This window comes from Anarhichas minor, unplaced genomic scaffold (assembly GCF_050575085.1).
Source record: "Anarhichas minor isolate MPS153535 unplaced genomic scaffold, ASM5057508v1 ptg000026l, whole genome shotgun sequence".
Classification (NCBI taxonomy): Eukaryota; Metazoa; Chordata; class Actinopteri; order Perciformes; family Anarhichadidae; genus Anarhichas; species Anarhichas minor.
Genome location: NW_027466472.1, coordinates 2,399,481 through 2,426,853, shown reverse-complemented (window position 1 = coordinate 2,426,853; position 27,373 = coordinate 2,399,481). Strand labels below are relative to the sequence as shown.

Genomic DNA, 27,373 nt, shown 5'->3' with positions numbered 1-27,373 from the left:
TCAAAGAATCGGTGCCAATGTGCCTAATGTGTGTCCACCCTAAAGGAATCTTATGTACACACACACACACACACATACATTCATGCATGCATACCAGAAATTGGAATAATAAGTCGTGCATTTGCCCACATCATGCGTCCTCCAGCATTCATCATATTCCAGTTATTGATCATTATTTGTATTTCTAGCCTCATATCTGGAATCGTATCCCAACCACTTCACCCACAGTTTGTGCAAACAGTGATGTATGGCCCCTGTATCCTTCATGATTGATTGCATCTTTGCTGCTGACTCGCTTTAAAACAGACTGTACCTTCTTAATTCGCCTGAGTTGTTCTTACCAGAGTTAGGGTTTCTCCCTCTCCCTCTCTCTCCAGGTTTCATTTTGTTTGTTGTGTGAGTGGGAGTAGATGGTGATTATTTAACGCTGAGACGAAATAGCTCCGTGTTACTTTGAACATCTGTGTCACATACACACACACATGAAAAGATTCTTCATTTTACCTCTAACTTTTGATTTAATATAAAAGCCTACTTTTCTGAAGGTATGTGTCTGAACTCAGAATTAGAGCCAAGTGTCTCCGGGTTCCCCGTGTGACAGGGGAAGCAATCTGTTTTCATGAGCTCAGGTCCCAGGGCTAAAGATTAAATTGCTTATTTGGATCCTGGGTTGAAAAAGTTTTCCGTAAGTACCTCTGAGGGCTATAGCAGTGTGAAAAAAAGGTTCTCCAGAGCTTTTCTGAACTCTTCCTTTCACTGAGAGAATCAAAGGTCAGCTTGTGTTCATATGTAAGCTCTGTTCATAGCCAATAGTTGCTGTGAAGAGATGGTAATGGATGTTTTGGGAGCAAAGCAGCTGGCATGGTAGACTAGCAGTATTTTGTGGTTTGTTTTTAACGCCAAAGTCTCAGTCATTTTGTTGAGTTGAACTGTGTTCAACAGAAAGATGAATATAATTATATTGCTTTTCAAGTTATGCAAATAAAATAGCAAAGACGTCAGTTGTTGAGTCATCCAAGTCAGCTCCAGATCTTGGTCTGAAAAAGATGAAAAACACTTTGCTCTTCGTACTCTATTTCAACCTTCACGTCTTTTCTCTTGTGTCTCCAGTTCCAGCCAACATCTACAAGGTGTCAGAAGACATCACGGTGAACGAGGGCAGCAACGTGACACTCAGTTGTTTGGCCAGTGGCAGGCCGGACCCTGCAATCACCTGGCGGCTGCTCAACCCCTCAGGTAAGAATCGTTTAATCGGTACTCATTATCATTTGTGTCAGTCTACATTCCTGGCCAGTAGGTGCCAGACTTTTTCATCATCTAACTTACAAGTTTGTTGTTGTTTTTTTAAGTCAATCTAAATCAGGCAAAATTAGCTGTGGTGGATGCAATATGTAAATGTTACACAGACAAATTATTACATTATTCAGATATTGTGCTCTGAACAGATACAAACCGTGGATGTATACAAATAACACACTTTTTAAAACTGTAGATCTTGGTTCAAAATCATCAGATTCCAACTTTTTCTTAAATATCAAGGTATTCCTGTGAATGCCATCCGGAAAGTGTAAACAGGAAAGTGCCAGCAGCCAGAGCAACATGTATTTCTATGTCTTCACCTCATTCGTGGGCCGAAGCAGGATTCACTGATGTTCACATATGTTGTCATTTTTACCTCTTCGTCTGATATTGTGTGCGACTTGACTGTAGACAGAAACTGACAAGCTGAAGTGAGGGGGGCATCTCAAAAGTGCATGGGAATTAGTCAAGAGATCTTTAGTCAATAGCTTTCTCAAATTTTTTCACACACTTCAAATGAGACTTCCTCTTGACCTCCTTCCTCAGCATGCGCAGCCTCCTTTTTTATCTGTGCAAGCAGGTTTTATCAATATGTGCAGAGATATTTCTTGTTTGTGAGCACTTTAGCTCAGAGATATGAGGAGTTTAAAGGGCATAAGAGAAAACACAGAAGCAGAACCTGCCCACATCCTCTAAATTCTGAATGCTGTTAAAAATACTGGTATTGACAGATACGTTTACAGCTAGGGTGAGTTTATCTTTCCTTGGGTTGAGTCTCTTATGTAATAAGTTATCATGTAGGATAGCCATGTTGCTGTTTGTACATGCTATCAAAGTGTGTACAGGCAGTGTGCCAGTACATCTCTCTATATATGTGCATTCGGATTAGTGGAGATACCGCTGCTTTGGCGTCTTATCCAATTTTTAGAGAAAGTATAGAATGTCCCCCACTGCTGATAAGCTTGTAGAATGATGGATGGAGATGCTCGAGCTGACATCTCAGTTTGATAACAGCTTTTTTGCAGATTGAAAAACCATTCTATTTGTATGTCTTCATCAATTACTGCATCCGTTTTTCAGCACTCCAGACGTGTTCCATCAAATATGTCTCCTGCACCTGGAAGCTGAACATATTGGATAGGTGTACTTGCTTCTTTTGGCTGTTTGCATTAAAGGAGAGTGATCTGTTCAACTTAATCCTGCGAGCCATACGGATCCGACGGGCTGCTTTACGGTGCTGTGTTGAAAACCAGAAGCTTCCCTTCCTTTTCTTCCTGTGAAACTGAAGTTGAACCCTCCAGGTTCAGATGGCTCACTGGAGGAAAAGCCCCTTTGCAGGTTTTAACAGCTTTTGTTCCAAGAATATGGACGAAGACGTGGATATAGAGTGAAGGAAAAAGCAATATCTAATAGTAGATTTCTCAATGGAGTAGGCCTTACTAACTATTCCCTCTGCAAGTTCTCTACAATGTCTTCTATAAAGTAGCTTTTCTTTTCATTTTAATCTTTTTCAGTGTTTTGTTTAATTCGTGGGCAGACCACCTTCGACAAGTCTTTGTTCTTTACTGAAACAGTGTGAATGGTGAAACAGTGTGACGGAAGGAAAATCCTGTCAGCTCCTGGCAGGATTGGGTTTTGAAAGTCTACAAAGTGGCTCCAGAGAGAGATGGGGGGTCCCACACCATTTGCAAACACTGCAACTGTTGTTATTTTTGTTGTGGTTGTGTGGGTGTCTTTCACCTCCAGAATCCATAAGCCCAGCCCAGTTTGAGAGCATGTGGGGGACTGCTGAGAGAGATAATGATGTCTGGCAACCTGTGGTCTCACTGCTTCACGCCTTCGCCTGCCTGAGCGGTAACGCTGCTTCGCTCAACTAGCGAGGCTCTTAACATATGGCTGGGACCACAGATGTCCATGAGTCCCAAAATGCTATTCCAATCAAGACTTGAGTCTTCTACAGAGCGGGGATCAAGATCAAGTGTGGACTATTTACACGGATTTCACTGGAAATTACCTTTAATGTAACATTCAAGAGTAATGCAGTAACTTAGTACATTTAGGCCAGGAAAAGGCAAAGTAGGCATTCATATTATAAGCGGCAGCTAAAGAATTAACTGTTCCCTTACTAAGGTGAACTAAGTTGCCCAATATTGCATCTTTTGACTAATAATGCTAAGGCTACCATTTGCTTACCTTGCACATCAGCCGGATTTTCACGATGTCACAAGATCATGCCAGAATCACATGATCACATACCACACAAAAATCCATCTTGTCAAGCGTTGCTTTGGGTGTTTGTGACGACACAGAGAGGCGTCTGTTCTTTCTAAAGAGCAATGGCGGCCCTTAAAGAGGTTAATGCCCCTAAAACTGATGCTGCAATAGCATCAGTTTTATCAGAACTGGAGAATATGTCTTCATTGAAGGAGAGCAAAGAATCACAAACCATCCGGAGGGTCAAGTTAACCTTTTGCCACTTCAATGGAAAGAGACATTTGATTAGTAAAATCAAAATCATGCAGCAAGCATCCACTCATTCAGAACAGCCAAGCATCCAGAACAGCAGTGTCATAAGGTCAGGGCTAGCGCTAATGGCTAATTACACTGAACTGAGACTGTTGGTTTGTACAGTAGTGCTGTAGCTGCAACGGTGCCCATTCATTTATTAGGTAAGGTTGTTAAAAACATATTTACCAATCTTTGAATGACTTTTATATGTCATTATTAAGAAGCTCATAAATCCTATGTGACTTGAGTATGAGTCATAGATTTGATTGCCAAAATCTGGCTGTAGCTCATCCTTGCATAACCACATGCATATTCATCTTCAGATTGATGACTTTGTGCACAAAAGTGGGAAAATCCAATAGTACTCGCACCCTCAAGTGACAACATTGTGTCTAAGATAGCAGTGACAGAGCACCAACAGATGCAAACACACTCATACAGAATACATTTAAAACAAGGGCACTAATAGTATCTTCTTCAAGTCACATGACTACATGCCTCTAGATTAATGACAGCCACCCAGGGATGTTGGTCTGTCAGACGTACGTCTTTTGAACTGGAAATCCTCTTTCTCTAATGAGAAGTGATTGTAAGAAAAACAATGTTCGTGGCCTTCATATCAGAACAAACTCTGCCTTACTGTTTGTACTATAAAGACGTGTTGACAACTTTTCACATTAAGAAAAAAACCATGGGAAACTATTCCTCAAGAAGCTACAGCTGTAAACAAACAGTCCCTGCTGTATATTGTGTACTGTAGCTTGCAAACATGTTTGAAAAGCTCCAACCAAAAACTGAAATTGCAATAGATGCCAATGGTGAAGCTAAGGGAGTGAGCGAAAAAAGTGTGCTTCATATCAAACTGACAAAACTGTAAAAACTCTATAATTAACTAAATACCGTAGCCAAACTGACAATAACAATCTAGAAAGTCATCAAACTGAAGTGTGTCTGTAGTCAGCTCTTGAATACATCTGTTGAAAGAAATATTTGTCTGTAGAAGCCTGAAGCAATCCCATACAATTCATATAACCTGAGTGACAAACGATGCCTTCAACGCTGGAGTTAAATGCGTTCAGCTAACAGTCTCAATTGGTATTCCATCGCAGGATTTGTTGATGAGATAGTTAATAGCAGGGTTTCTCAGGGTGTCCACATTGATTACAGCTGTCATCTGTTTCTACAAGCTGAAACTGCACTTTCTCAGCTCTGCACAATCATATTTCTCTGCTATTGTTGCCTCCATCGCTCAGTTATCAAGAAGCTAATTAGATCATAACTGACGTGTTAGGTTTCTTAATGACGAAATGGCATGCTGGATGGATTCAAAGATTAACAGAATGCGCATTTTCAGCGCTGGGGATATATGTATATACATAATTAGACTCCATCAAAGATAGTCTTTGCGTCATTGAGACACGAGGTCAGGCAGGTTATTGCTTGCACATCACTGAGCTACATTTGTAATTAAGTGATTGTGAGACTGAATTTAATGAATTTTCCCAAGGTCTGGTAATATATTGCCGGAGCAATGTCTGATGCAGGGATTTTTGAACCTGCTGTGTCGAGACTACAGAGAACCATCAGATGGAATGCGTAATACTGTGGCTTGGTAAATATTACAGCCCTCTGAGCATGATAAAAGATGACAATGAGACAGCAGATACTTCATTATGAGTAAGGACGTGGACATCTGCAGGCAGGGCAAACAAGGTGCTCATTAAAGCGGTACATGCACCGGTTCACCCCAAGCGGTTTTATTTGTTGTTAGGCTTACGCCAACGCAGATAACAAGCAAAGTGTAACAATTACCACTACCAAAAAATAATAGCCTCAACGGAACTGAGTGTGATTATTAACCCGTTCTTTCAGACACTCGGGAGTAAATTCACAAAGAATGGATTGAGCTACCCGCCCCATATCAAGGTCCATGCACTTATGATATTACAGCGCAAACATGCCCATTAAGTTTTGTAGCTGTGTGCAATTTGCCCTTTTCTTGCGTCTCATTGCAATTATTCATGTGGTAAAGTTAAAATGATGCTTTGTGCTAAGAACACAGTAGGCATAATAATGGCTGAGACATTTTGACTAGTCATTTCAGACGGTGAGCTACAGGTTCTGACCTACAAAGAGGTCCAGAGGCATTGCCCGAAACTTCAGGATAGTAATTTAAACGTGACAGAGGGCAACCATAATTTGGTATTTAATATGCAAGTCTGTCAGCATGAATGCAATTCAGTTACCGCCAACTCTCTGAACATGCTAATGCTTTCACTGTAACTGCATGTGGCTTTTAGTGCTGATCTTTGTGAATTTGACTGTTCTTGCAATGGGGCCCGTGCATATTACCTAATTTAAATACACGCAAGCAGCACAGGAGCACTGAGAAGTTATTGGCTTGGCAGCCCAGTTAAGGGTGCAGTTTACCCTTTGATACTTTGAGAATTACGCAGGTTTTGTTCTTTATCTTAAATGCGCAAGCTGTGCAATCCTTTTTTTGATTTCACCCCTTAGTGTACAAAATATAAGTTGCCATTATCTGGCGTTGCAGCATATTTCTTGGGAGACTGTCCACCCAAGAAAAACAAGAGTCAATCGTTTTAGCAAGTGCCCCGTGTTCACATGAAAGTGACAAAGTCCTCTAGAAGTAGTGGTAGTTATGACAGAAGTAAAGGATGGCATGAAGGGACATCATTATAGAGAAACAAAGTCTGTAATGGAAGGAGGTCGAGGTGGACGGAGGGGTCACTTAAACTCGGGGGAACTGTTGTTTGTTTCCCGTTTTAAACCAACAATCAACGATGATTTCTTTAAACCAAGAACGCAGTTGTACCTATGTGTGTTTATTGTTGTAACTATGTCGCTTAAGGTCCCCTAACCGTGAAGAAGTAATAATTTAACCCCTTAACCAAAATGTTTTGACCGTAGTCACTGAAGGCAGCAAGGGAGACTTTGAAGATCTGAGTCACATATGTCCATAGAGGCAGTGTGAAATCTGTTTTACCTGTGTGAGACAGCGGGCAGTGCTGTAGGTAGCATGACATCTTGTAAGTCTTGTGCTGTTTATCAAAACTGTTTTTTTTCCAGCCTCCGCTGTGAATGTTGACTGCAGCTGATTGCTCAGACTTGTAAGCCGAACGATCAATGGAGCATGGAGGGATGGGGAGGAGAGCAGTGGTAAGGGGGTATTCAGCGGGATGGGAGGAAGGAAAAGAAGATAAAAGAGAAGGGTGGGGAAAAGTACAGTATGTGAGGGGGAATGCATGTGTTGGTACACTACATGCGCAAAGCCCCCAGTGTCTGCGCGACATGCTCGTGCTGAGACCTCCAAGCATGTCTGTGTTGATCTCCTTAGCTGGCTGGTTCCCAGCTTGAGTCCCACTCCCCCAAAGGTGGTAGACTGGAGCTCCTGGGTGGTGGGAGGTCGGGAGAATGGCAGCACCAATTGTGCACAATGAGGGGGGAAATGGAGCCTCTGGTCAAGCATGGAATTCTTCATTGCATGCCTCTTAAGACCACCAAAGTAGTGGTCAGACAGGTACGAAAAATACATGCCCTCTGGTGGCCTGTGGCTTCCCATGACCTGGAGGACCCACACTGAGCTGGAAAGAGGAGGAATTGGTGGAAGTTATGCTGTCCTCAGGGAAGGCAAATGACAAGAGAGACAGGCTGGAGACAGAGAGAGAACGAACAGAGATGTGCTTTAGTATGCAAATTGCCAGTTTCACTGGATGTTCAATTACTCTTATCATTAGTTATAGTAACTCCAGTAGTTAATTAATGTTCAATTATGCATTTGAGATCCTCTCACCTATCTGGTGTAAAAGAGTTTGTCAGTCATTTAACATTGCAGGGAGGACAGCCACAGTGAACCTCGGATCCGCTCAAGCAAAGGCACACCAGCTGGGCATCTGAGAAGCTTGCAGTGAAAGTAGGACCTTGATGATTTAAATTCAAGTCGTTAAAGAGGCCTTGATGTATTTACGATGCTGCACCCTGGCAGCCGAATGGACGGATAGACTGCAAATAGTGTCCTGTAACCAAGACATCAGTGGTTTAACTTTCTCAACACCTATTACCCGTCCGTCAGCAGTCATGTTTACTGTGTCCTTGAGCCACATTTCGAACCCTAAAGGTGTTCTGGATAATAGCGTCAGGTAACTGCAAATGGCAAGCTATGAATCTACCGCAACAGTTTCATTGCAACAAAGACATCTGTCCAAATTAATTGATTTGGACCGCAGCCCATGCTCCTACACTATATGATCCGGCTGCATATTGAAGTCATAACCCTTTTATAACAGTGCTTGGCAGGGCAGCCTTTAGGAGGTTTGATGCTGAGTGCCCTTGACATCACTCCTATGCCGCCCACGGCTGGGTGTCGGCCATGCTCCAAGACCGGGCTCGGGGAAGTCTCTCCAGCCCTGTCACCTTGTCTAGAGAGGGCTCTCTCCCTGTACCTCGATGCGACTCTTTGTCTATCCATCTTCCGCTGTCGCTCTCTGTCTTCCTCTCCCTCATTTTCTCTCTCATTGTCTCCTCTTTCCATCATCCTCCCATCTCTTCCATCGGCAGAGTATGACAGTCACTTCAATTGCTGTCTGGGGAGAGGCATGGAGCTAGAGAGCACAACACAACACACGGATGCACACGTACACATCTCTGACGCTCAGGAGGGAGTGGAGCTGGCATGAGTGCAGATACATAGGTGCCTCAGTAGTAAAACTCCCGTGCAGTAGGAGTAGGTGAGAAGAGTATGCAGGAGACAGACACATACATATACACACACACACACACACACATCATTGTGTGCCAAGCTGTCAGCGACAGAGAGTAGCTGACAAGCCTGCTGATTGTGGGAGTGAAGTGTAAGGTGGTGACAGGTCCTTGTCAGAGCAACCCAGGTCAACCTTCCTGCTCCATGTCTCCAGCTGTGTGCGAGAGTCTGTGCGCGTGCATGTGTGGCACAACCACTTGATTCCCAGCCCTTTGGCAAGAGAAGACAGCTGCTCATCTGTCTCTCAGCAGGTCTCAGATCTGCTGACAGCCACTGTTCCCTTGTTTGTTTACAATCAGCATCATCAGCAGCTGGTCTGAAATCAGTCTGCTGTCACATGGAGCACAGACCATCATGAGCACAGCTTGCCCTGTGTCTGCCCAGCCTCATTAGGTGTAGTCACCGCTGGGCTGGCTGAATGCTGGAGCTCGCACCCAAACTCAGCACTTTTTTTTTTTTTCAGTCCATAAGCACTTTTTTCAAGAGCCCCAAGTCACACAGCCCTTCAGGGAGAAAGTAGCCTAAAGGAGAAGTGGACCTCGTGATTTCAAGGTTTCTGGTTTGAATCTCTGCACAAGGCAAGCTGATACGCGCATGGGAGGAGAATGAACACACCTTTTCTTCACATGCCCTTGAGCAAGCCCTTTAAAGTAGACAGTGGTGAAATAGTGTGGTCATACTGGGCAATTCTCATGTACCAACAAAGTCTCACAGCAGTTCATGAAATAGTTACAAACTTGTATCTATTGCTTCCGTCTACAGGGACAAAGAGTTTCCATTCTTGTCTTGTTTTTTTCTGTTAGTCTGGACGACATTACGCAACCTTAGGCTTAGTCAACAAAACCACTTATTTAGGTTTAGGAAAGAAAAAATATGGTTGGGCTTAAAATAACTACGTGAACTTAGGTTTAGGCAACAAAACCACTTAGTGAGGTTTACAACAACCGTCATGACCACGACAATTCACAACAACATTTAGGGACCTGCGGTCTCAAACACCAGTCTCGTGGTTGAAAGTCCTGGAATGTCCTGTGTTTTTTTGACCACCTATGGAATCTACTCTCCTGTAGTGTTGTAGATACATAGATACAAATCCTGCTATTTTCCTAGCCCTATGCCGATTAGGTGTTACTTTCAGTAACTAAAAAAACAACTGAGTCATGGTCGTGTGGAGTGCACATGATGAGTGTAGAGCTTTGGCCCTACTGGCAACACATCTCTTTAATCACATGCACACACACACACACACACACACACACACACACACATGCACACACACACATGCATACACGCACATCCCTGTACGTCTATCTTCTAACACCGTCCAACAACATCTATCCCAGAGAGTTCATCTCAGGTTCCGACATGAAGAAGTGTATGAACGACATGTGTTGGTGTGTGCAAGACAGAGAAAGGGAAAGGAGAGAAACAGTGACACAAGGCTAAGCAGTGATAGTCTGTGCCTGACCTTGCTATCTTTGCTGAACACAAAGGCTCTTCTCCCATGGCAAACACAAGCTCATTGAATCCATCCAGACAGTAATGAGAAGTCTTCCCACAACAAAAGGCTGGATCTGTTTATCAGCCAAGTGTTAGAGAAAGTGGACAACACAACTTCCCTTCATGGGAATTCAATCACTCAACCTTATTCTGTTTTATCGACAATTAATCTCCTTTTAAAGCCTCAGACTTGAACAAGACAAACAACGGTAGCAATACGGCGCCAAACAACTCGGCCACACCGAGAAAAAAAACAACAAAGGGCTGTGAGGAGTCGAAGAAGAAGAAGAAGGAGAAGGAGAGAGTGGGAAAACGAGATAGAGAGAGGAATGACAGCGTTGAGGAAAACAGACGGCTCCACCGCTCCTCTGTGCGTATCATTTCTTCGGCTCAAGAAGCGGCAAATAAACAGCCGTCATGTTTTGGCTTCAACACCTGTGTTATTTCTGCACCGCCAGCAGCAGTGGCAGCAAATGGCTTGTGAATAGAAGTGGAAGTTCTCCTTTTGTCCTCAGACTGCTGAAAAGATAGTGTTCATACAGAATTGCTGCCAAGTGTAAAAAGACATTAGAATCCAGGAAATGTAACACTGCACATGAACGCGATGAGTCTCACAAGGTTATTTTTGGTGCTTTCATTACATAGGACTTAAGACATTTCAGATTGCAAGTGATTTGATTTTAATGGTGTAAAATGATGTTTGTCATTTAAAACCAATGCCTCACACAGTGAAATCACTGCATTCAAACTCTGAGTGCATTGTCCCTTTAAGATAGCAGTATTGAGCCCTGTTGACATCGCATCGCATGGTGTGTTTGGTTTTGGCAACACACTGTCAATGGAGTCATAAGTGAGCTTAAGATTCCTTTAGTTTCCGAGCTCAGTCATCTTTTCATTATCTCCACCGGGTGGAATGTGTTGATGAGGATAGTTACTCTGCAATTATGTGTTGACCCGTCGTTTAAATCACACCGACTCCTGACGGGAAGATAGCTGCCATGTGGCCTCCCCTGATAAAGCCGGAAACCAACTGTCCAAACACAAACGCTCAAACAGGCACACACATGCACAGAGTTTAAGGTCCAGCCGGCGGCGACGGGTATGTGCACGTCTACACACACCAGCGCACGTACTGTCACACACTCCTGCAGACAAAAGAGAATAAATGTCGCAGGATCTTTTATGCTACTCGACTCTGAAGTTTCTCAAATCCGCTGTTTAACATAAATTAGCATTTGCAAAATAAATGTAATGTTTCGCACTGTGGTAAAGTGATGCTGATGAATGATGCATGAGGATATGCAAATGGCCGCCATCCAGTTGCCAGCTGAAGTTACTGGTTTGTGATCCCCCCTCACCAGGGAGGAAGGGGGCATGCGTGGACCTACAGAATGTGTGCCACTGCTGTCCTTCACTCCTACAGAGTATTTTTAATTGACATAGAAAACTTGTAGTTGTTCACACAAACTTAAAGTTGCCAGTACGATGCAAATCAGCAGGCATTTGTAGAAGTGAACTTTCTCCAGGCCCCTCAACTATTCCCAACTCACTTACAGAAGCCTGCTGTTGCATATCACAAGGGGCACGGGGCTTTCAACGCTATGATGGGTCTTTTCAGCATGCCTAGCGCCAGGCTGCATGGCAAATTAGTTAATGGCAATTTGAGCTTTGTGTCCACGAAAGGGTGAAAGGTGGGTTTAAAAGCAGCAATTGATGAACTGTCACTGCTCAGCCATGAACATGTGGTATACACTACATGTTTTGCAGTTTGGACAGTCACAAACTTCATTTTTTTCCATCTAGTCTTGCAACACATTTTATAAGCTTTCAAATGGCTTGGAAGAAAAGCTGGCTGTATCGCTTCATTTAGCTTTAGTCAGCTGCAATGCAGAAATGCAGCTCACTGTAGAACTTAATTATTTGATGATGTTTCTTCCAATTCTAAGTTATTACATGGCTTTAATTTACAGTATGTTTTTGAGCATTCTCACCCACTCCTAAAACAATGCTTTTTAAATAGTCACCAAGCAGGATTTTTGTGTGCTGGGTATACATCTCTCTGTGATCATCATGGAAAATTCTAAAATTAGATATGCAGTTCCTAAAATAGGATACCTCTTGCAAACAAGATATTACAAGCACAAAATTGGAAGTGATTATGACACTTAGTATTTTCATAGCATTTTGATAGCTGCATCCCAGTGGTGACACACGGTAGAGCTTTCACATTTCATACAGAGATGATCTTAAGTTTATATGGATGCTTTCTCTGTCTTTATCTTTTCACAGTTCAGTGGTCCAAAACACCTTCTGCAACCACAAGTTTCTATTTCCGGTTTTCTCTCATACTAAAAAATGCATTTTGCCACCTATTCTCTGTGTGTTCCTCATTGTGAATTATATTGTTAGAGTAGCTCAAGGCTACTGACACTTGTGTGCTTCCCCCACTCCCAAGTATGGCAGGAGAGAAGTCGGAGAAAACCGCTTGCAACATGGAAATATAATCAAAAGACGTACAACAAAAACACACTGCAGTTTGGCAGGGGTTGAAACTCTGACCTGCATTCACAGATTTTGGAAGCGGAAGAACACCTATATGTGTGTGTACCCATGAGAATGTGTGAGCAAGAACAAGAGAGAAAGAATAGGTGTCAGTACTGCCAAAAGAGCCAAAGTTTCAATGTTAAAAATATCTCCGTCAATCTGCTGAACGCTTGGTTGCTCATCAACATTGCTATTTGAAAGATTCTAAATTAAACTATCATAATTGCATTGTCTTAAGAAGCAACTTAAAGTACAGTCATTTGGAACAGTTTATTTTACAAGCTATACCGACAATTTACTCATCTATATCTAATTCATGTTTGTTCTATGAGATGGAAGAACTCCACACTGTTTCATTTCTGACATTTACAAAAATAAAGAACAGGTTGTTTGTTCTTAATTTATAATTTAAAAAAATAGAAGTGGAACAGGGAATAGAGTTGTTTGAATCTCCCAGTTAAAGTTACAACTTACAACACATTGTATTATCATTATAAATATATCACCTTAAAAGCTCTGAATGGAAACCTCCGGGATTCAGGGCTGTAGAGCAATGACCGTTTCAATGAAGCTAATGGAAGCTCGTTAGCTTAAGCTGCAAATTGCCGCCATTAGAGGTTATTGTCAGATATTACAAGCAATTTGTGATTATGACCATACCTGGCCAACTATATAGCTATTATAAATGAACAGAATGACATAAATACTGAGCATTATTAGGTGATGATAATAATCTCCCCATGATTGCGATTTGGCTGCAGGAATGACGATATCTGTCGGTCCACCATTTTGGTTCAGACTGAAATGTCTCTGCGACTACTGGATAGATTGCCATGACATTCTGTACAGATATTCCTGGTCCCCAGAGGATGAACTCTACTGACCTTTTCTCTAGCACCACCACAAGGTTGCCATGTTTTATTTTCAGTGTAGTATCTTGACAACCATTGGACAGATTGCCATGAACTTTGGCACAGATATGTACGGTGCTCAGACGATGAATCCCAGTGGCTTTGGTAATCCCCCAACTTTATCAGGTACTAATTTGCATTTGTCCAATACGTTTGGTTTATTATCAAATACCTTCAAATGTAGGATACCAGCTGTACTGTTTGTTTAGTGCTACTGTAATTAGGATCATCAGCATGTCAGCCTGCTGATTTGTATTTGGAAAACAAATGCTCCTTGTCCTTCCCTTACTTAATACTGTTTCCCTCACTGTCACCAACTCTCCCTCCTTCCTCCAGATTAGCATAGAAATGTGATTATGTAGTATAGTGTAATGCCAGGATTCATGGGGCTTTTCTAATGTGCTCGTTCACCGCTGTCAGTGCTTCCTGACAGCCCTCAAGGAAATGTGTCTTCATCCCAGTTCATGCATGCACGCGTCATACTCACCACGGAGACATTACACCTCCGCACGCAGGCGTGGGGCCCGTGTGCACGCACATGCACACACATACACTGTACACATGCTCTAACCAATTCCCTCTAGACAAGATTAACCTATCTATTCATTACGCTTCATTAAACAGATAACGTGAAGCACACTCTTCTCATGAAGGAAGCTGTATTCTCCTATGAGAAAGATGCATGAAATGTATTGTAATGAATTGTTTCTTCAGACGATACATCACGTTCCCGTTATCCGCCATGATTGAGTTGCTCTCTATACACACCAGGTGAGATTACTGACAGTTAATTGCTGCGTTTGAAAAGAAATAGTCGAGACGTTTCCTCTCATCTCTCATTTGGATTCTCCTCTCTTCTCTCTTCTCTATGCTTTGATCTTTGCAGTCACCTGGTTTTCTCTCTCTCTCTCTCTCTCTGTGTATCCAGCACCAAAACCAAAGCACTGAAGAAGAGATTGAGCTTCAATAGAATTTCCATGGCAACAGATTTTCAATCATACCTCTCCAATCACGTTACTCCGGCAGTTCGTCCAGTGGGAGCTGAATATGGTCTGGCTCAGGCTTTGATCATTCTCCCACTGATCTTTCAGTCGATATGAAATAATACTGTATGAACTGACTTCCATCTCCATCATGCACTTGATATGGGTCATTTAGTTATATTTCTCTTTCTGTTTCAAACACTGAGGCCTGACTCAGTTTTGCAGATATTAGGGTGTTTGAGCTTCAGGCATGTATGGAAGTCACACGGATGTTTTGTTGTTACCTGCTGATTTGGTGAGCTTCACGGCATGAAATGGCAAAAGCATTTAGGTTTGTTCACCAAAGTGTAACGGCTGTTTTTTTGGACTAACCTCCCATATCGAAGTCCCCGAAGTTGCCTGTTCATTCCTCAGGTCGCAACGCTTCGGTGTCACAGAGCCTGCAGCCCCTCACACGTAACATGAGCATGAACCTGCCCACAATTGAGACCGTTGACATTTACTGTTGTTACAAACAGTGCATTCTCCCCATTCAGCCCAGAGATCTCCTCCTCGCAATGTATTTCCACCGCCGAGATTCCATCATTCCCTATTTTCTTAGATTCAGAAAATAATCAGTCCATGTTATTGTTGTTATTAAATTTGCTCAGTCCCAGGAGACTCCCTCCCTCATTCAGGGCAGATAATTGTATCTTTTTGAGAAATATCGTGAGATCTGCACTGTTGGCATACTGGCTACAAGCAGATGATTCCTTATTAAGTTTCCAATTTCCAATAATTTCATTGCCCATCACGTTGCAATGTACGTAGAAGCTGTACATCTTTCTATTGTGTGCAAACACATGGTATTGTCGCATGCAGCATTAATTATCACACCGCTTTCAAACGAAAGCAATGTCACACAATCACCAAAGTAATACATTGTGACATTGCAAATAATGATATCTCTTCACTCCAATGCTATTTTTAGAGGTGTTGAAAAGATGAAGTGCAATTAATATGGCAGCACATCAAAGAGTTTGCCATTGCCTCCTCCTGCCCCACCAACAGATCTGTAATAAGACAAAGCAGATCAGCCGAGACACTGTGTTCTTTACGTGGCTAATTAGCTGGATTGCTCATTAAACAATTAGTCAGATATCTGTCTGATAGCCTCTGTGGTTTTCTTCCACTCGGTTAAGATGTTTTGTCTACCGCCTCTGTTAATTGAAGCTGTCAGAAAAACAACTAATAAAAGTCAGTTTAACAAGTTGTTGAATATCAAATGCAGCCCCAGTTTAAGAGTCAATCGAAGTCATTCAATCTGAGTTTCACAGCATGACCTGACTGTGAATTTGAATTAACTCTGTTGTGCAATATGAGTGTGGATGAATTTTCTAGTTTAATTCAAAAACTATAAACACTTCTGCAGAGGTTATATCAACTAATTATTTTTGAGCATACTCACGCCTATCTGATAGCAATATGAACGATGAAACGTGTCATTCAGCAATGTTGACATTCCTTTTTGTGCCTCAATATACAGTATTTTGTATAAAGTGTGTTCCGGAAAGTTCTGAGCAAATCTTAAATTGTTGTAGTAGTATAAACAGATATCTGACAGAACAACAAACATCCAAAGTATGAAGATACATATAAACATGTCTCCAACAAAACTCAATGTGAGTATGTTCAAACAAAGTGCGTAATGTAAAGTAATGTATACAGTATAGTGATTGGTATGTCAAAGATGTGACTCAATGCATCCATCTGTTGGACAGTTTTTCCTCCATTCATTCAGCTTTTCCATTCGAACTGATGGCTACTAGATTATTCTGGTCAGTGGCAAAAGTAAGAGTTGAAATAAGAAGGAAATGTTTTTACTCTGGAGTTCAATTAACTTTGTGTTCATCCCTCCTTCTTTCTGTCTCTCTCTCTTTGCTCCTCTCCCTCTTGACTCCCTCATTCCCTCCATCCCCTCTGTCTCTAACTCTCTGCAGCAGAGCCGCTGGACGGAGAGGAGTACCTGGACATTATAGGTATCATGCGAAACCAAGCGGGTCGTTACGAATGCAAGGCCAGCAACGACGTCGCCACGCCTGATGTCAAATATGTCAATGTGCTTGTCAGCTGTAAGTAACCCGACAATACGCCGCTCGCTCACTACCTTTTTGTGTTAGAAATGTCACAGGATGATACATTCATTAGATGAAAGCATACAAAAGTCAAGATTGGAAGTGAGTGTAGAGACTTGGAGAATGTTGTTTGGCAGAGAGTGATGATTGAATCTTGAAAGTTTTGGAGCACCGCTCAGTTTTCTCAAGATGAATCCAGGTAGAAAGATAAACATCTCTCGCTTTGATTGCAACATGGTAATTGTCATGTACCACCATCACTAAAGATACGCTTAGCATTTCAAAATAAGATCACCTAATTACATCTCATCAGGGGTCCATGTTAGAACTGTTGGGTGTAATACATCTGTTGGATTGATGAACACCTCCCGGGACATCACAAACCCACTTCCCCTCAGAGGAGGTAGAGAATTCTCTTTGATCGGAACAAATCACGTATGGCTGGTTGCCCGATTTGTACTTTAGCCAAGTCTAAGTGAATGAAACGATGAAGATTTCTATATTAAACCATTTCTTGGTGTTTGATCCGAAATGGAAAACTGGTATTAATCCACATATTGATGGCCGTTGTGACGTTTGTAGAATTCTGTCTGTATGAGAAATGTTAATAAACTCAAGGAATTTAAAGTTTTAGCACTGATTACTTTTCTGAGCTCTAAATAATGCATCTTAAATTGGTTCTCTTGGCTTGAAGGCCTAAATATAGAATTAAATTTGACACTATGAAATGTGGCTCGTAGAAGAAACTTTCACTTCCAAAATATTTGTTGGTTTGTTTGCTTTTATACATTGTAGAAAGGGCTTGTCTTCTGAATTATGTCAGTGGCCCTATTCAGACATACTTGATGAAATTCAATGAATTTTACCTTGTAGGAAAAGGAAATCTGAGCATTCCAAAAAAGAACAAATGAAAGTGTCAAGTTAAATCATTTTATTTTGCAGTGTATAGGAGTTTGGTTATTGGTTTTAAGATGTTACTTATTTCAACATTGTATGACTCTGCAGACCCTCCGACAGTGAAGAGAACCCAGAGCTCAGAGACTCCAGTGGGCCGCATGGGGACACTGCAGTGTGACGCCACGGCCGTGCCCACACCAGAGTTTGAATGGTACAGGGACGAGAAAAGGTAAAACCTGACACACATTTACACTATCGCTCCCCACATGTCACAAATACACACGTGTACAAATCTGCATACGACGTGGTGAGATGACGAAACATTCGGACATTTCATGAATGCGTTTTTCTGTGGGACGCTTCAAGATTGTATAACCATGAAAAACGGATTGAAACACTTGGCAAATATAACAGATTGGAGATGATGTCGCAAGTTCGGTCCTTGCTGTTGTTCTGCTTTATCCCAATCAATCTCTAAGAGAGCTACATGAGGTGTATACCAAACAACCCATTAAATAGAGCACAAGCCATTAGTCTCCTTTATCACAAACAACTATATAAGACGGATCCTTTCAAAGCAGGCACCCGTTGGTGCTCAGGAGCACCTTTACAGTATTACTGTAATTACCTCCAGTATTGTTTCCAGGGATGGAAAACCTTCTCTCCCTTACATGTCAGATTACTGGAAACAACAAAGTCTTTGAGGAAAGCCTTCACAACAAAAGCTTTTACTGTATATGCCTTACAACAGTTTGGCAAAGTTTGTGTCATGATTTTAAGTTCCAGAGCTTCTGATGCGCTCTCCTTGTGGCTTATCTAGGTGTATTCTGTACTGAAACATTTTGACTTGTGGTGAGTGCTAATTAGTCCTTAGGCCATGGAGTCCTGCTGGTGCCATGCGTGGGATGATAGTTTGCAGACATAATCTTAAAATTAACTTGACCTGACTTGCCAGGAGGCACGGAGCATACTTGGTTTATCTTGCCGCCATTACAGATAAAATAATGAGGCAAAATAATTAGATTTACATTGAATTTACTTAGGCATGACCGTGGCAGCTGTAAGAGGCTGTTTACTGTTGTGAGCACAATCAATGAGCAATTAATGAACAGCATTGCTTTCTAAATTAAAAGCATATTGAACACTGTTCCCAATGCAGGAATTTGGTGAACACTGAGCGTTAATCATTGAGCTGTCTTCAAACAACAGGTCTAGCCTGAGATCAAGCCTGCGGTCTTGCAAAGAGCAGCCCTTTTTTTAATGGTCTGGGTCAGAAACTTTCTACATGCTCTCTCCACAGTACTTTTGTCCTCATCTCGCAAAAGTGGCAGCAGCTTCATCACTTTATTTTCTGTGCCAGACATGCTCCCTATCATTTTAACTCAGTGGTTATAATGGATCTCTTTGATCCCTTTTGTCAAATCTGCCCTGGCAGTGTTGCCATTGTCACATCCCAATGTTAATTTGATGGCATCGTGTGTGGTTTGATAATGACTAATCACCCACTTAATCACTCACTAGGCTGTTGCTCCATTGTTAATTTAAATAACTGGGCGAGACAGCAGTGGATTCTGTGATATTCTTTGGAGAAGAGAAAAAGGAGATCAACCTGCATGCAATTTTTGTACGGAAGTCGCTGAAAATCCTAATAACCCTTTTTCTCATACCGCAAGTAATTCCACTGAAATGGAAATCAGCCTCCCGGCGCTCTACTGTCTCCTTTGAAATCGTAAATTGTGTGCCTAGACACAGATGTTCATTGGAGAACGATCAATTTAAGTGTCACGCATGTGTCTGGAAAACACTTGAAGAGGATCGAAGTGTAATGATATTCAAAGGCAACGACAACCGAGTCCTTTCCGTTTCATCATCTTATCATTTAATAAGTCCGCCCTCTGCAGCAAACTTGCCACCTGAGTCGGTTTGGGAACAAGGAGGGGGGGGGGGATTGCACATACTCCCACCCAATTTACAGCAGTAAAAGTTCACTGATGATTGGGAGAAAAAATTATGTCACAAGTGTTATCACAGATATGGTCTCTAAAGTAATAGGCCTATCACGGCAGTGCTTGAAAAGAAAGATTGATGGTGGTTGAAATATTTTTACATTATCTGTTGTTTCCAACCGCCATCTATCTCAGCTGTTTTGTCCCCTGGAGGATTTTGGCTGTGTGCCTGTTCATGACCCCCCCCCCCCCCCCCCCCCCCCTCTCTCTCTCTCCCTCTACGCCAGTGGGAAGTGTTATTGCACTTTCTCCTTAGATGATGATGTTAATGCACCATAATGAAATCATTTATCCTTGCTTGGCTAGTTAATTTCACAGTGCCCTGCCCAGTGCTAATGCACTGTCACCTGTTGTGTCTTATTCACCAGAATTTTAAGGTCTTGCTCCCGTCTTTGTTTCCCTTCTAATCAGTTTAACCTCATCAACAACAGGTTGAAATCTGCATGTGAATCAAGAAAATGTGTTCGTTACGGTCGCTGTCAAGCTTTTGATCCTCGCAGCAGTCACAGTGCCAGACTTACCACTTGAAGTTGGGTTCTTTGTTTCAGAACAGAGGCAGAAGTCAGCAGTCTGGCAAATATTGATTTTGCCAGCTAGTTAGTTAATGTTAGCTCCATGATTTGATTGAAACAAAGTCTCCAGCTGACTCGTTTTACAATGGTAACCCTGTAAAATGGGTGCTGATAGGCAGTAGAAGGCTACATATGTGATAGTTTAAAGTCAGAAAAGGCATTTTTCCGCGGGTTGTCATGTCAGCAGTGAAGGAGTTAATCCCCTTTCCTGCGTAGAAAGAAGAAAACAAGGGTGTGGCTCCACACTTGTACAATAGGTGATACACAACAACTGGCAAACATACAAACCCCTGTTCCTGTTACAACACATTAGCAAGGAGACAGAGAAAGGTGTTAATGGATTTGGATCGTCACCTCTCATTATTTCAGCCTCAAACACAAAACACTGTACGTTGATCATTGCTACATTTTTAAAAGTACAGTTAAGCTTTAATGAAGTTTTCTGATTAGTTTTGGGGCCTTGTTGAATCAAACCTTGTTTAATCCCTTCCTTTAACGGTATTTTGGCAAACAAACTAAACTGCCATGTTTCATATTTTAATTACTGATACCCCTCAGATGCAGGATTTATCTTTGCAAAGCCTCGTATTTCACGTCGATTAATTGTTTTCCTTAATCCCCCGACCCCCATTATTTTTTTAATGTCCTTTGTTTCCGAAGTAAAAAATGGTAACGTTTTATTAATACTGTGACAGCCCCACAAAAATAAATGAACCTTGCCTCTCTGGCCACTTCCAGCTTTTCCTTTCCTCATGGGGGGTTATGTTACCCCAAACAACTCACACAGCAGCTCTCTTGGAACAGAGACACACATTTTTTGCTTCAGTTATCTAGTGCCAAGTTTGAAAAGCATCGCTCTCACCTGCTCAAACAAATCTAACTGAAGGAGTAAACACTTTAGTGTTCAAACAAACTGCCTGGCACAAACTAGTGAACACACACACACACACACACACATACTTGGCTGCAGAGCTCGCTCCTTTCTCCTCCTCTGACTAGAAAGGCTTAACTCACCTTACCTTGAGCATATCCATCCTCCGTCAGTCTAAATCTGCACGTGAAAACGTGGCCCTCCTCAGCTAATAAAACGTAACTCATCCTCTGAAACGTAAATGAAACATTGCTTCACAGCATCTCTGACTTCACCGGGATCTGAGAGTCTCCATGGCGCTTAGGCACCCAATTAACCTCAGTGGAGACCGATTCATCATGATCTGAAAGCAGCTGGCCAGAATTCCATAACTGAAAAATATTACTGCCTGGCTGCCACGACCCTCCCTGCTCCTTGTGTCTCATTTCAGCAGCAGTGCATGATGGAACTTGGATCAACCTGTACATTTCCTGCCCCTTCAGCCTGTGTTTTATGTGATGCTAACCCCTAAAGTTCAAGCTACAAATCTGATTTTTCACTGAGAAAATATCCCCCAGTTTTTTTGCAGTAGCTCTTATGAACCCCATAATTAATTAGAGTACTTAAATCTTGAGAATTGTCGATCTGCTAAAGCATGTGTTAAAGTTGCTTGCTCCTCTTCTGTGTGCAGTAAATCCCTTCACCCATGTTTATAACATGAGAGAATCCAACGTGAGCCGTTTGCTGACATGATAGACAGATATGTTTGTTGTTTTGTCAGCTGATTCATGGCTGTCACCTACACCAAAGTGCTTTCAATCATCTCTGGGTTATTGTCTCAGCAGGACTCTACACTTGATTTCATTTATCATCTGCCTTGAATCATAAGAGGCCTGTCACTTTCTCTGGCAGTGATAACCTACTTTAGATGCTCCCACACGCCACAGAATCAAATCCGTCCGTCTGATGATTTGCTCTGCATGCTCTTTCATCTCTACCGGCCGGCAGTCGCAGCCCTGCGCACACACACCGCCCTCCCTCTGCCAAATAGAGGGGTCAAATCATTTCAATCTAGGGTTTAATGTGAGTTAGAGCGAGTGGCTTTGTGCATCAAGGAGTGATCACTGAAGATGTCCACTGAAACACTGCTGCCCTCTGCCTGCGAGGAAGGACATCAAGTACCGATGAGAACAAAGCGTTCCTCCAAAACAAATAGGTAGACGTGCACGATTTCTGCCAACTTCTCTGATAATGTATTCCAGACTATTATGCCAGATGAAGAAGCTGGCAGAGACACGGGCATATTTGAGGATAATATTGAAATCAAAAGTGAGAAATGTTGCCGGCTGCAGATCTGCGTGCAAGGGCCAAACGCGTTCAAAGTTAAAATGGGCAGCAGAGATGTCAAGCTCGATGAATGCAAATAGAAAAAGGAGACGCACTTTGGGGGCCAGAGATCCAGTTTCCTGTTCTTTACGCTCTAGTTTTCTGCTGCTGCGTATTTGAACTCACACAGAGTCGGAAAAAAACCCAAAATGGTCCAACCTGAAACCGTCACTGTGAAAACAAAAGAGGGTTCTTTCTCTTTCGGCCTGTTTGGGTCCGTTTATTCCCCTGCTGCTGCATCATGCCCTGTAATCTATAGGACAAATAGCTGTTTTCTTTCAGCTCCCTGTAGTGCTGTGTTCTATAGCAGGGTCTCTCAGCATGCTCTGCGGGCAGGCAGACCTTTTTAATAGTGCAGTCACCTCTCATGAAGACACACTGGAGAATATATCTGCTGCTGGTCTTATCGTGGGAGGTGGGTTTGCTTTTAGATGAAGTGGGGACAGTGCTGGTGCCCTCCCTTAACTCTCGCTTTCAGACACACACACACACACAAAGCCACCGTTCCCAAGGTGTCTCTATGGGAAGGACCTCAGCACTTTATCAAGTCCTCGCTCCCCAGTCAGGCAAATTATGCTGTGCCATGATGTGCGTTTGCCTTCTTATGTTAATACTTTCTATCAGCCAAGTATGCGTCAGCACAAACTTCTTGCTCCCCTGCTCAAATTCCGATTACCACATCACCCAGAGTTAAGCAGGATTAAGTTGAGGCGCCTCAAATGAACTTCACCTCACTCATGATACGAAAGGACTCAATCAGCTCAGAACAAGCAGAATCCATTATGTGCGCCGTGTTATTTGAAGGGTTTTATTTGGTTGTGATGATGTAAGGAACGGTTTATCAGAGAGGTTAACGGACCGAGTCAGCAAATTGTATCGATTAATTTGTGCTGAGAAGGGGTTCGAGGGTTGACATAATTGATTGGCAGAAGTTTGGTGGTCATTAAGACTCCCAGAAGTGCAGGGGAGGACGTCAGCAGCATACTAATCCAACAATGACCCTGCTTGTTTGATGACAATGAAAGACATAAAAGCAATAAAAGAGAACAGTGAAGAACAAATTGACAAACCGCACAGTAAATATCCATACAGACATATTTCATAAGCGATGTTTATCTGATATTTGGCCATGTTTACAAGTTGTTGCAAACTTAAATGAAAACAAAAAACTTCTTTGCTCTCTGGTAAATGCAGCGTCATGCTGTTAATGAAAGAGGCTGAGCCCAAATGATGAAGACGTGCGTCCCCTCCTAACAGTCACAACACCTACAGTCAAGAGCGCTGACTTACATGCCACTGACCCCTACTGCAAAGTGATTGTCAGCACAAGTATATCCATCGTTTTGGAACATGATTAATGCCGTTAGCTATGTTGAGACCTTTACTCACATACAGTAAGCAGACATTTCTATTTAAATTATTGTGCATTTTTATGATTTATTGAGATTCGGTAGTTGAGGTCAGTTATATTTGTAAGAAGGTAGATTTGGCTGTTTTCAAATGTCAACTTCAGTGTGTAGCTTTTCAGAAACTTTCCCTTTAACATTGACGTTAACAAAATGAATGTGTCATTGTGTGTAGAGATTCACAGAAATCTATTCAATAAGACGGTGCGCACTGGAGGCAGCAGTATTATGCCTCAAGGATGTCACATCCATCAGAAAACAGCTGAATCCTGTCCCCCGTGTTGCCGTTAGGGTGATCATCTAGAGTGAGACTGTTGCTGGCAAATGGACCCAAACACACAACACAGACCAGGAAGCAGATAAAGTTGAACAGGTTTATTGCAGGAGTTACTGAAGGACATGACCAAGATGAGGCTGGAGAGCAGCAGGAAGGAGAGTGGCTGAGTGGCGTGGCAGCAGAGGAGGCAGAGGGTATGAGCAGACAGGCGGGCCAACAGGATTCAGAGCACAGGGAACAAACAAACATTAGACGAGGTAACAAATACACAAGTGGAATCACTGGAGTAGGCGGCAACGGCCATTGCTACAACTGAGACTGGAGCAACTAACCGGCAGTGAGAGGAAGCAGTGAGAGGAAGCCCCAGAAAGCTGGGGTTGATGTACTGTGGGTCGATGAGCTGATTGTAACCAGGTGTGTGGTGATTGCAAGCAGGTGTGTTGGTAGGCTCATTCCAGGTTACTACACACACACACACACACACACACATAGAGGGACAAACTGGGGACATAGACGACACGAGAGGAGTGGGGAACACGAGGAAACACACGTGCACTGCGATGGCGCGTTTAAGCTATTTGTAAACTGGAAATATGGCATTTGTTTTAAGAAAAACTCAAAGTGCGTATTCTCTTTTAGTAGAAAATCTGCATAGTTAGTTGGTTGATTAATGGAGTCTTCTGTCTCCTTTACGTGCACAGACACAGCAGACGCTATTATTTTTGCCCAAAATGTCACTAACTCTCTTTTGGCTTAAAGACCCCAGGATTTCATTACTTTGCAATTTACTTCAAATGGCTTCTCTTCTATCTTTCTCTCCTCTCCAGGCTGTCCAATGCCCAGGGCCTCAATATCCAGATTCATGGCACTACTACCATTCTCATGATTGCCAACGTCACCGAAGAGGATTATGGGAACTATACCTGTGTGGCCTCGAACCGACTGGGCGTCCAGAATGCCAGTCTTTTCCTCTATAGTGAGTACAGACATTACTGCCAATATGCCATCTCACGGTTTCAATCCAAAATGGATGATCCTCAAAATACAGAGAAAGTATGAAATATTACAGTAAGTTTATACACCAAGCCATCATTTAAATCGGTGTGGGTTTCAAGGTGAGATTGAATGACTGAGGTATTAATTCTATTAAACTACTTTCCTATTGAATCATTGAAAACCAGCAGGGAGGAAACTCACTTTAGTTTTCTGTGCTTTTCTTTAAGCTTCACTGCAAGAGCTGAACAATTGAGTCAAGTATGGAAACTAAAACCTGCTGAGTAGTCATTTTTTATGATTTGCCAAACAATGTACTCAACTCTGCATGAAAGTAACAGAACCCTCATGGAAATCCAGCAATATGGCTTGAGAGGGAAGGAGATGTGTGGTGAAGTAAGGTTGTGTTCAAATGGTTTAAGTGAACTCAAAGGAACGGGTTACTTTCAGAATGTCTTCTCAAATTATCCAAATCCACTTTTAAACCCCAAAATGTCTGTAAAAGGGGACTAGAGCCTACAAAAGGTAATGTTCAGCTTCATCATTTCCATAACTGTCCATTCAGCTTTGTGGAAAATACCTCAAAATGGAAGCTTTGCTTTTTAACTTTGTAATCACAGTGTATTTTTCAATATATAAAATTCCATAACCTTTGAACTATTTATCAAACTTTGCGGATGCATGATTGACTTTTATCCCCTTGAGAGCAAGAAAACCCTTGACACAAGTTGACGTGTCACTTGCTTATACACATCAGTTACCGGTTTGCAGATTCAGATTATTAATCAAAAATTTGAATCAACTACTAATTGATGATGTATTAAGCCACCTAGCAGCATAAAAAGTAGGTTAAATTATACGAGCTGGCACATTCATCAATTATTATAATCCAGCAAGAAAATAAATATTCTGAAATGGATCATTCAATGAGTACTGTTACTTTTGGTCCAAGATTATGAATGCATAACTTGTATGTATATTTAACAATGTGGTATTACTAATTTTAACGAAGGTGAGTACTTGCTCCTCACCATCAGTGATGTCACAGAAGGTGTGACTTGCAGCAGTTCTGTATTTGATGCATTTCTTTATTCGATTGGGTTTTCTCACTTTGCAGCATTTTTTTTTTTATTTGCTTGTGTCTTTTCGCATTTGTTTTCTTAAGTTGCGGTGCGTTGAGCTTTCAGGGCCGCTCTATATTTCCCCAGTTTGTGCCTCGGCTGTGCTCTCTGAAGCAAAAATTGGGCTTGAGCTTCAATCACAGCAAGGGAGGCAATAGCGTAACATGACCACCAGATGTCACCAAACACTTCTCAAAGTCTGTAGTCACTGGCTCAGAGGAGGTGCATATGTTAATATATATATACTGTGTACATATATACTGTGTGTATATATGTATGTATATATATATATGTATATATGTATGTATATATATATATATATATATATATATATATATATATATATATATATATATATATATATATATATATACATATATATATATATATATATATATATATATATATACATATATATATATATATATGTATGTATATATATATATATATATATATATATATATGTATATATATATATATATATATATATATATATATATGTATGTATATATATATATATATATGTATGTATGTATGTATATATATATATATATATATATATATGTATATATACATACGTATATATATATATATATATGTATATATATATATATATATAGCACCAGAAAAAGTAAGTTGTAAGTGATATTACTTATCTGTCAAACTACAGAAATCATTGTTGGTGTTGTGCTTCCAAAAATATCAACATTATCCCTCTCTCTGTCTCTCTCTCTCTCTCTCTCTCTCTCTCTCTCTCTCTCTCTCTCTCTCTCTCTCTCTCTCTCTCTGTACAGGACCCGGGACAGGCCGAGACATCAACGGCTCTGCCTGTGTATCTCAATCACTGTGGCTCCTGCTGGCCTGCTTCGCCTGCCTTTTCTTCAAGTGTTAATACCACTGCCCAACTCTTCCTCTTCTCCCCCCTCCTGGCCTCCCTTCTCCTTCTCCTCTTCCTCTTTCTCTCCAACTCACCGACATCCTTATTGCTACCCTATTACCAACTTTACCGCTCTTCCCCCCCCCCCCCCCCCCCCCCCCCCCCGCGCCCCCAGACTGTTTGCATTATGAAACGAAAACCTTATGTGCTCGCGAGCACTGCTTACAGATATTATGGAAAATGATGGGTTATGAGTAAAATGTGAGAAGAACAACAAAAACGGTGACATGAAGGACGGAACAAGCTAACAGTGCTCTTGAATTGCATTGTTCTTAATTTGTATGCACTT

At 41.8% G+C, this 27,373-nt stretch overlaps 1 protein-coding gene across 1 annotated transcript; it reads left to right on the top strand.

Annotated features, from left to right (window-relative positions):
- The first annotated feature begins 243 nt into the window (after window positions 1-243).
- lsamp (limbic system associated membrane protein) lies at window positions 244-27,131 on the top strand. Its single transcript, XM_076100537.1, has 6 exons — window positions 244-256; window positions 1,111-1,236; window positions 16,505-16,636; window positions 17,645-17,765; window positions 24,861-25,009; window positions 26,942-27,131. The coding sequence occupies exons 1-6, from the start codon at window positions 244-246 to the stop codon at window positions 27,037-27,039; spliced, it is 639 nt and encodes a 212-aa protein (XP_075956652.1). The 3' UTR covers window positions 27,040-27,131.
- Window positions 27,132-27,373: the final 242 nt, after the last annotated feature.

What these genes read in the sequence shown, in the direction of transcription:
- lsamp (XM_076100537.1), top strand. An exon ending in TGGTACAGGGACGAGAAAAG is followed by an intron (nt 17,766 to 24,860) that starts GTAAAACCTGAC and finishes TCTCCTCTCCAG; the next exon opens with GCTGTCCAATGCCCAGGGCC. An exon ending in TGCCAGTCTTTTCCTCTATA is followed by an intron (nt 25,010 to 26,941) that starts GTGAGTACAGAC and finishes CTCTCTGTACAG; the next exon opens with GACCCGGGACAGGCCGAGAC.